Consider the following 10879-nt stretch of genomic DNA (forward strand, 5'->3'; position numbering starts at 1 on the left):
GTCCAAGGCCGCCACCTTGCACTTGTGGGGCTTGATGGTGGGCCTGGCACATTGACCTCCTCTATTTCCATCCTAATAATAAACTAAGCAAAGAAATTAGGAGTAAGGACAGACTTGACATGGCCTTGGTTTCGACTTTCAATGGATTCCAGATTCTGTGGATTTTCCCAATAAACCCGACCCCACAAGATAAAACCCCCTGGTCTTTGCATTTGTACCCTCGGAATATTATAAGGCCCTAGATTCCCATGTCGACTGGGCCTGTTTTTTGGACAGAAAGGCCTACATCACACTCCTTACCGTGCCAACCTTGAGATCAATGACACAATGTAATTAGAACACACAGGTGCAGGCCACTAGGTAGACATGGGTTAGTTTTTAATAGCGCAATTTGGATTTAGCACACATCTAGAGTCTAAACACATAGATTAGTATAAGTTCCAAATAATTTTTGAAAAATACTGTAAGAATGCCAACCCGTATTGGTTGGTGCATTGGTAAAGAATCAATGATAAATAGGTTCGTTCCCAACATATACCAAAAGATGGGTAACGCTTTTTTTCGCAAGAAAGCAAACAAACATAGGTTATTTTGCCGATGCAAGTTCAAATTGAGACATGAGATCCAATTTAACCACATAGATGGTATAATCAAGCATAATTTGGACAAGACCAAATGGATTTGATTAGGCCCAATCATCCAAGTGATCAAACTCAATATCTAATTCAAGATAGTTACAACTACGAACCATACTTTGAAGCCGAATTAAATCAGAAACATCATAGACTATGAAATATCTAATTGAAGTTGAAAATATCCGATTAAGCATGGCATGCGTCACCCATTAAAATTAATTAGAACCAATTGGGTCAGACTTGGGTATGACTTACAAACACAAACCTATTTCCGAACTTGTAACTCCCAATACTGCGACCACAGAAGAGTGCCTAGAAGAATCCAAGGTTTGTCAATTCAAACCCATGAGAAAACAAGAAAGAAAGAAGGTAAATGAAAAAGACTTGATGTCCTCATTGAGAAAAGGCAAGAGTTTTTGGTAGCTAGATTGATTGATAAGTAGGAAACCCTTGGTTATTAGGAGACTGATGAGGTTCTCATACATTGAACCGACCATGTCCTCCTGAGCTACTTTCTGGAGATTTTTGATCAAACGTTGGCTGCTTGCGTTTGTGGGGATGTGGGGTGGTCATGGATTTGAGTTGGCAGTCGTTTTTGGTGGTGGAAAAAATGGGGGGTCGATGTGGGGTTTTCATGGCCTACGTTGTCGTTTTTTCGCGGGAGTATGATTGATTCGTTCACGTGGCTTCTAAAATCCACGCTAAAGGTTCATGCACTTCGAGGAATCATTTTGGTTTTAGCGTGGATGCTCAACATGACACATGACGTTGTCATAGAGAAATGGTTGTCGGAATGTGATGAAATTACTATGTATTCTCTCTTTCCGACGCATAGATGTACTGCCTTTTGCTTTTAAATTTAAGTTCTAGTACCATCTTTGTTTATTATTATGGTATATACCTGAGTTTGTTTGGGAGTTTATGCAGTAGTTTATATATATATATATATATATTGAGCTATGGTTTTAATGATATTTCTTTTTTGTTTAATTTGTTCTAATTTATTTCTTGCTGGGAAAAGTGCACGCCCCAAAAAAAACAAAATAACTCCATCCCAAACGCAATATAAGTTGAGGTAAATTGGTTTACTTAAGGATATTATGGCTTTTTCATGTGAACTGCGTAGGATGGAAGCTGCGTGGAGCGGAGGGACTACAAATTCATCCTTGGCTCGTTGATATCATGCTTTGGAAATGGCAACTTCACTTTCAAGCTAGTCACACATTCAGAGAAATAATAGGCCAGCGCATTGGTTGGATAATAGGGCTAGTAATATATGCCAAGGAGTACAAGCTTTAGATGGCAGATTTTTCTTGTGAGCTCGCTACCTAGGTCAGGCTTCCCTCTCCCCCCCCCCCAAACAAAAAAAATAAAATAAAATAAAAAGAAAGGAAAAAAAAAAAAAAACTCGATTGGTTGAAAGTTCAAATCTTAATCACATCATAACATGCACAAAATTGAATTGGTATTTGTTAGCATAAGCTAACTTGTGCTCAATATTTACCTGCCTAGGTTGACTGAGAATTTAGACTTGGTTGACTTTGGATTTCAGTGAAGCAGGTCCTGCTTTTCCTATTTTTCATGAGATTTGTTTATGAGGAGTATAGGCTTTTGTCAACTGTTTTTATTTGTATCATGTATTTTAGTAATTCAGGGTATTAGATAATGACCATGGTTATTTTATAGTGACTCAAGGGTTCTGAACATTAAGATCTCTACTGCAATTGGTGTCTTTCACCAATAGTGCCATGCATGCTATCAAGAAATCGCAAATAATGCACTTTTGATTAATTCACTACATACTGTGAAGTATTTGAAAATGCTTTTTTTTATTTATTTTATTTTGTTTTTGAGAAAGAGTCACTAGGTGAAGTCTAATTCACGTTATTTAAGAGATCGAGTCAAATAAAGATAAAACTCCTCAAGGAAAGAAAAGAAGAAAGAACAAATAAAAGCAATACAAAGATCAAAAACCAATAGATGACTTAGAACAGACAAAAAGCCTAGAAAAAACCAGAATGCTCGAGAGAAATTAGAGGCAGTTGACTGAGTCTCAATTTTCAGCTCCTAAAGCACTGGTATAATCAAAGATAACTTGTTCCCGTTGTCACCTTAGTGCAATATACCATGAGGAAAAGGATTGAGTTGAGAACTTGATCCCATATACTGTTTGTCTGATAAAAGTCTGTCGTTTCTTTTAACCCAAAGGCTCCAGCAAAACCAGTGTCCTAAACTTTGCAAAATCTTTTACTCACAAAGGACCTCCAAGTGGTCCAAAGATTCAGCAAGAACAGTGGTAATTAAAAAAGGTTAAGGGAACTTGGAACAATGAACAAAAGCACCGTTGGCTCCCCGCAGACAGATGGAAAGCACTCAAAACAGTGTTTGGTGCAACCATTCCCAATAAGCACCATGTACTATTGCTCTGATTCCATTGACCGAGTAGCCTCGAGTGTGTTAACTCACGTACCAAATCTGACCATCACAATCCAAGAGGCCGACACCCTGCTGGTAGGGGAAAATACGTGCATGGGAGTGTGTGGTCTAAAGTTTTGTTTGGACGTGGGGGTGATGAGCTGTGGGACATCATAACTTGCAAGTTGATATAGAGACAAGCCATCGCTACACTGAATCTAGCCAGGCAATTTCCTTTCCTAGGCTTAATAATGGCAAACTTGGAAGAAATTGGCAGCCCTTTGTCTAAGTTCACAAAACTTTCTGCACTCACACATGGGAAGAGTTTGGATTTTGTGGATTATAGAGGAGCATCCATTTGAGATTCTCCCTTTTCAGACATTTTTGTTTGTTAGGTTTCTCATATCGATCCGATGAGAGCGACCAAGGTGATCTAGGGTGGAACTGAATGACTAGGCCTTATTAATCTAAATTAAAGTGAGTTAAAAAGGGGCTACAATTTAGATCGTTACCATCACTTTTAGGAGCGTGTACTGTGTGACTATTCTTCCTACCATCTTGTGTATTGGTGACATAATGTTGATAAAGGCTCATTCCGATCACTACCCAATTTAATAAGACTTATGCTTTATATAGTTAGCTAGGACTTAATTAATGGCCTCTGAGATGCTAACCAAGGGACACACAGTCAATATTAGGCCCAATCTTTGGCAGGCAAGAATATATATGGCATTAATGTTTTGATCAATCTTGACTTCTGAGCAAGGTTGCAACATGGCTAAACATACACATATAGCTTCCCAAACAATATATAATTAACTAGGCACCACCTCACTATTATGTGGGTTGCATCTAATTCACGGTAGGGCTTGTACGTACTCATACGAGTCTCCATGGCTTACAAAATATTGTATGTATGATCATTTGCAGACACATTTTTGTATATCTTACACCGCTAATGTAAATAAAATGGGAGCTTCTGGACTTGCCTCATTATATCTCGTGAGAAGCTATCAACGATCACATTCCACTTTAGCAAGTATAGGCACTCTTTTATAGCTCTTGGATTTTAATCTAATGCAACTTGATGCATTCTCTCAATGTGAATTTTCTTGCATCTGGCATCGTTTATGTATTCCCCAACAGCAAAAAGAAGTGTGATGTCAATAGTTTTGTTCACCCTTTAGGTCCAAAGGAATTCTAGAGAATATCCCATAGGTTAGCTTATTATTCTTGTTTATTTCTCGTAGGTAGTGTTTGGCGGCTATTTTGGTATTCTTGGAATAGGAATATCAATTTTAAAAAATACCTATTCACCATCCTTATTCTAATTTTGTATTTGGTTGGAAATTTGCGAGGTCCATCAAAATTAAATATTATTATTTCTTAAATTAGAATAAGATAAAATTATTTCTCATCATTTTTTTAGAATAAGCTATTCCATGATGAAACATGAAATAGAGTAAACTAGGTGGAAAGAAATAAGGTACAATTAATGCATCTTTGATCGAAATTGTAAAATTCATAGGCCCCACCGCCATTTCAATAGTATATTTGAGGGAATAATATGAAATAAACTTTTATTCCATTTTATTCCCGGCAATAGTGAAGGTGAAATTAATGAACCAAATCTCCCAACCTCCAAGCCCCAATCATTCAGCTGAGACTCGAGGAATGATTGGGTGACATCTGGTCCACCTGATTGATGTGTGGAATCCCCATGCAACCTGCCTCCATGGGCCACAATGATCAACCTCCAACATCTGATCGAGTCCATGCAAAAACCTACAGACGCTACCGTGTACGTATATATTATCCAATTATTAATGCAAAGTAGCGTCGAACAGCCATGCATAGGAATGATTGCCGGGTCTGGTGAGCAAACGTTCACGTAACAAGTCATCTGAAACAGCGGCCAGATTGGAATCTTGTCTGATGGAATAGATTAAAAATTTTATTCCATTCATGATTAGCGTTAAGCCTATGGTTTAGAATAATAACAACGGTTGCACTTTCCTGACCAAGGATTTTGTAGGGAGGGAAGGGACAGAAGAGGAAGCCTCCTTGCACTCCTCTCATTTCTTTAATTAATGCGGCTCAAGATCTTCCATATCGCTTAAACAATGGAGATTAGTGATAAAACATTTTCAATGGGGCCAATACCACTTAGTAGCAACTCTAACTTTGGAATACCAATTTGCTACTCTGAATTGGTTCTCTAAAATAAGCTGTTGGTATGTCTATACCACCTTGCAACTCTAACTCCAGTTTCCGCTGCTGAATGACATTATTACTGCCATTTATACGGCGTTTTGCCTTGTGATGTAACCGATACTCCAAAGTTATATACTTAAAACTAGATATTGGAGTTGGAATTGCTGGAAAAAGCTGTTTCGAGAATAAGAAAGGGAAGAAAAACTATATATATATATATATATATATATATATATATATATATATATATATATATATATATATATATATATATATATATATATATGCTGGAAAAACATTATATATCTATGTATAAAAGAAATAATGAAAAAAATATAGTTAGATTGTTAATGTTTCTTATGGCCTGGAATGCAATCTCAGTCTGTGGGCTCCTAAACAGTCTAAAGTGCCAGACAAATGGCATGAAAAATACCCTTTGTTTAATTTTCCCCTTGGTAGTTTATGTGGTGATTTTAGTTAACAGAGAAGTATGTGTTTTTCATTCCTCCCTTCTGTAACCAAAGGGAACCAATGGTTGCCGATTCGCCAATGAGAACGAAGAATTCAACAAAAAAAGAAGGGAGTATAAAAACGTAAATAATCTTGAACATGTACTGCAAATAAGAGGTTAATGCCTTGCTAGATTAGATTCCATCTGGTATGTCAGGTATTTGCAGTTCACCCATCAAATTTAGATCGAAGACAATGTCTTATTATTGTCACAAAAAGACAGGGCAAACAATTGATATCTGCTAAAAAGAAATTGTCGTTATAACATAAACCTATATTTAGATACTTTCATGTTCTGAAAATGCAAGAGGACAGTAACGTAAATATGTTGTTAATTTCCTCCAATGAAAAAAAGTTATGAAGGCATAGTTTTTCTAGTTCAAAAATTTAGTAGTATGTAACATGTGATTCGTTGCAAAAAGAATTATAACTAGCAGCCTGCATTAGCAAATCTATAGGATTTTTTTTTTTTTTCTGTAGATGAGGTCTTATATAATTTTGAGCTAATCAGAGTAGTGCCCCTCAAATAAGCCTAAATCATACGACCTTGATGAAGTTAGGATTCAACCGTATCTCTTGTTGGACCACAAATAGACTTTGGCAGTAAGCCAGTGAGCACCATCAAGCTTAGGAAATGGATAGCTGATATTTGTCTATCTTCGGAAAGTGTACCCTGCTTTTTTTTTTTTTTAACTATAAAAATACTGTAATATTGCTTGGAGAAGTAACAAAAAAATATGGCGGTACTGCTGCATTAAGATCTAATTATCTGATTAGATAATTTATGCCATCAAAAAGTTGAGTCAATTATGCATTCCAAAGGAGTTTTCTTTCCCCTGATTTGCTCCATTCAAATTACCAAGCCAGTACTTCAAAGCAACGATATATAGCTAAATTATGATATCATCCTTACATCAAAACACAAATTATGATATCATCCATTTCCTATATATGCCTCTTTGGCCTACAAACATCACAATATTTATTATTCCTTTGGCCACCTCCTTTTCTTGCTCCTAAATTCCAAATTATAACAAAGATTGACCGAACGAACATGAAAACAAATCCAGTATATATATTATAATAAAAAGGTGAGGATACGTATGAACTAAGAGTTGACAGGGTTCTAGGGAAACTTAGTCTTCATGGCACAAAACTGCAGGAGAGAAGAGGCCAGACCCAAGTCCGGGATGGTGATCTCATGGCCATTTCATGCCACATGGCCAGATCCAACGATGGATGCGAAGGAAGGAAGGTGAATCCTTCTTTCGCGTGAGGAAACGCATAGCTGCTGACCCCACTGCCATCTGCTTTTCCTGTCAGTCTTTTTCCTCAAGTCCTTTTACCACCCCTGCCCCTACGCGCTTTGGGGCCGACACCCGACCAAATTATAACCAAATGAAAACAAAAACAAAACCCTTTCAGCTTTTTGGTCCAAAAAAAGAAAAAAAAAAAAGAAAGAAAAAAAAAAGCGCACACACCTGTAAGCCCTTGATGTATGTATTCGCATCTACCATCGCCCTACACCCTCCTATCACAAACAAAAGACGCTACTGCCCAACTCACCACCATGTTACATGTTACCTGTTGCTCTCCCTCCCCTTCTTGCCCTCACGTGGCAACCTTGTGTTGCGTTTGTTCTCTCATGCCTTTAAAATAATCCTCTCTACCTCATCTTCCAACAGAGGAAAGGTGAGTTGGGGCTGTGTGTGTTTGAGTCCTTGTGAGCTTTTCTTGGGGTGGGTATCCATAGATAGCTCCACAGGTAGAGAAGGATGGCTCTAGATGCTGCGGTCTTCCCACAAGACCCCTTTGGTTGCACCATGAAGGAGTTCTACACCTTGGGAGGAGTATGGAACTATGGTTTTGGTGGGTTGGAAGGGAAGGGGGTGGTGGTTGAATGCAAGATGGATGGTGGTGTTGGTGGTGGGGTGAGGCAAGAGCAGGGAAAGGGGGTGGTTGATGGAGTGCATGGGAACTGGGACTCCTCTTGCTCTTCCTTGGTGCAAAACCTTGAGGAGTGGGATGTGAATTCCTCACCCCCATCGGAGACTGGTGGCCGGGAGACGGCGATGAGGGGCCGGAGGAAGAGGCGACGCACCAAGAGTTTCAAGAACAAGGAGGAGGTGGAGAACCAGAGGATGACCCACATTGCGGTGGAGCGCAACCGGCGAAAGCAGATGAACGAGTACCTCTCATCGATCCGGTCCCTCATGCCTCCTTCCTATGTGCAAAGGGTCTCTCTCTCTCTCTATCTGTGTGTGTGTCTTTCTCTCTCCCCCCCCCCCCATCCCTCTTCTTCATCTCCTTGGATTTGAAATATTGTAATATTGAAATATTTCTTCTCCACTTACACCTCACCATTTTTTCATTCATTCTATTGGCGATTCAAATATGATAGATCTTTGTTTTTGGCCATACAAACCTTAGTTTTATGTTAGCTCCGAATTTGTATGTGTTTTGTTTCCCTCAAAAAAATGTCTTGCTTTTGGTTCAAAGTTTTGGAGACATAGTGGCAGTTCTGCAAGAAAAGGCTGGTGAAGGTTTGTCTCCTTAAGTTTCTACATCATCAAAGAATCTAAAATTTCATGCTGTATGAAAAGATGCACTTTCTTGTTTTACATGTTCGTACATTCAAGGCCTAGGAATTAACGGTCACTAACCAGCCAAGCTCTATATCTTTCAAGAAAAACTAATTAAGCTCTTTTACTTAAATCTCCGGTGATGGCTTCTTACAATTAGCTCTTGTCAATCTCCGTAAGTGCGTTGAAAGGTGCATCTTCTTGTTTAACATATTTGAAATTTGACAATTCCAGGCCTTAAATCAACCATATCAATATTAATCAAACTCTATGACTTGATCTCCAAAGATGTTTCTTGTAATTAATTCTTGTGAGTCTCCCTGAGTCTCAAGTTCTGAAGTTGTTGATTTCTATATGGATAGGGTGATCAAGCATCAATAATTGGTGGCGCAATAAATTATGTCAAAGAGCTTGAGCAACTTCTCCAATCTCTCGAAGTTCAAAAGCGACTGAAGCAAAGATCCGATACAGTTCCTTTTGCTGATTTCTTCACCTTTCCTCAGTACTCATCATGCTCTTCTCAAAGTGCAAACGGCGCTGCAACCACCACCACCGCTGCCGCCGCCATCAACACCAACGCTACTGAGATAATGGCTGAGAACCGGTCGGCCATAGCCGACATTGAGGTAATGATGGTCGACAGCCATGCCAATCTCAAGGTTCTCTCGAGACGGCGACCCAAGCAGCTGCTCAAGTTAGTGGTGGGCTTACAGAACCTGCAGCTCACTACACTCCACCTCAATGTGACCACCATGGATGAAATGGTTCTCTACTCATTCAGTCTCAAGGTATCATTAGCTTACAATTGTTTTAAGTCTCAATTGTTTACTACTGGTGCCATGAATTGCCGTTTAATGGATTGTATACTCTTCTATTGGGTGTTTTCTGATTGGTATAGGTAGAAGATGATTGCCAATACACATCTGTGGATGAAATTGCTACTGCAGTCTATCAAATGGTTGGGAAGATTCAACAGTCGTCCGATCTTAACTAATCTTATCTTCATGTAATCCTAACCATATGACAAATTGTTTCAGTCTCTTTGGTTCTGATATATTTTTAAGAATCTTGTTTGCTGCTTAAATGCTAATGGTTTGAATGCCAGTAATATCTAGACCTTGAAAGGGTACTCAACTCTAGAATATAGGAGAGACATGCTCAGCGCCCTATGAGATCTTTAAAAATTTGCCCATATGTAGCCGATTCAAAAAGAACCTTTTCAATCGATTGCTTTCATATCAGATGAGAGAGTTCATTCAAAGATTTTACCAAAGGTGCAGGAGAAATGAAGTGGGTGTATCATAAGGAGGGATCTCTGACATCCTTTTAATGAAGGCCACCTAATTGGGGGAAGAGAACAGTTGCCATTGAAGTTTTAGGAGCTGACTGGCTGAGCTTTTGAGTTGTGATGATGGGATTTAACAGTGAAAGGTAGAGCTTTGATGATGTTCGGATCCCATGGGTCTAGATGTGGACTCAAAAAGAGTGAGACCAACCAAAATAAAGGAAAAAGAAGGACAAAAATAAAACATCGAATAAAGGAAAAGGCATTACATTTCAGTACAATTTCCCATGTCATTTCACTAGGTGTGAGAAGATCCGGTGAAGAGGGTCTTTTTCCAGGTCTTTAGATGAATGATTAAAAGGTGAAATGCCTGGGACAACTTCTATCATGTGGTGTCGTAAAGAATACTGCAAGAGGATGGATGTTTGCAGTATACTAATGCTCACGAAGGGGGGAAAATAAAGGAGTAAGAAGACGATCTTAGGTCCATAGTGTTCTTGTGAGTGACCTTCCTTCTAATGGTCTTTAATCGAAGTATAATGATCAAATGGTCCCTCTTGGAAAGACCCATATTTTCAGATGATGATTTTATTCATTGATTCATCATTCTATTATTCGGTATTCCATGTTCGGTGAACACCTCACAGTGGTGGACCAGAAGATAATCTGACTTGTCGCTGCTTTTCAGTTTATTGCTGTCTAGTAGGTCAATGACTATAAAGTAGAAGCCTCTAGTGCAGTGTAAGCCAAGTCCCCTGAACAACTAGCTATCTTGGTCTCAACACGCATGCACGAGCACACGCACACACGTGTGTGCAGAGTGCTTTTCGACGAAATGTAAGATGAAGCTATAGGGTGAAATTTGATGCAATATTCAATATTATGATAATCTGAAGTAATGTGCATATAAAACTAGCTTTCTTGGAGGGGAAGGGGGAAAAAAAAAAGAAAAAAAAAAAGAAAAAAAAAGGAAGAAAAGAAAAACCTTACTGAGAATATGACCTTCTGACATCCATAGCCAGCAAGGTTTATCCATCCCTCAGAGTCTTGTCCACAAACAGGCCAGATTTATGCAGAAAAGAATGACCAAACAAGTTTCAGAAATTATCTAAAGCCAGCTTATTCTGCTATCAATCACGACCGAATTAGCACAGAGTTTTTCTTGAAAAAAAAAGAAAAAAGAAAAGTGGCACAGAGTTCGTGGGATTCTTTTGGAGATGAGTGGATGACCAAGTGGC

At 38.7% G+C, this 10879-nt stretch overlaps 1 protein-coding gene across 1 annotated transcript; it reads left to right on the forward strand.

The window, feature by feature from the left end:
• Positions 1 to 7356: 7356 nt before the first annotated feature.
• Positions 7357 to 9440, forward strand: LOC105058460 (transcription factor bHLH94). The gene is made up of 3 exons (XM_010941404.4): positions 7357 to 8011; positions 8719 to 9144; positions 9255 to 9440. The coding sequence occupies exons 1-3, from the start codon at positions 7550 to 7552 to the stop codon at positions 9348 to 9350; spliced, it is 984 nt and encodes a 327-aa protein (XP_010939706.1). The 5' UTR covers positions 7357 to 7549; the 3' UTR covers positions 9351 to 9440.
• The last annotated feature ends 1439 nt before the right edge of the window (positions 9441 to 10879 follow it).

The sequence above is a fragment of the Elaeis guineensis genome, chromosome 15 (assembly GCF_000442705.2).
Source record: "Elaeis guineensis isolate ETL-2024a chromosome 15, EG11, whole genome shotgun sequence".
NCBI classification, from domain to species: Eukaryota; Viridiplantae; Streptophyta; class Magnoliopsida; order Arecales; family Arecaceae; genus Elaeis; species Elaeis guineensis.

Bases quoted from the DNA above. Each gene is read 5' to 3' on its own strand.
- LOC105058460 (XM_010941404.4), top strand. From the start codon at position 7,550: ATGGCTCTAGATGCTGCGGTCTTCCCACAAGACCCCTTTGGTTGCACC. The intron at 8,012-8,718 runs GTCTCTCTCTCT...CTATATGGATAG, and splicing joins CTCCTTCCTATGTGCAAAGG to GGTGATCAAGCATCAATAAT. The intron at 9,145-9,254 runs GTATCATTAGCT...TGATTGGTATAG, and splicing joins TCTACTCATTCAGTCTCAAG to GTAGAAGATGATTGCCAATA.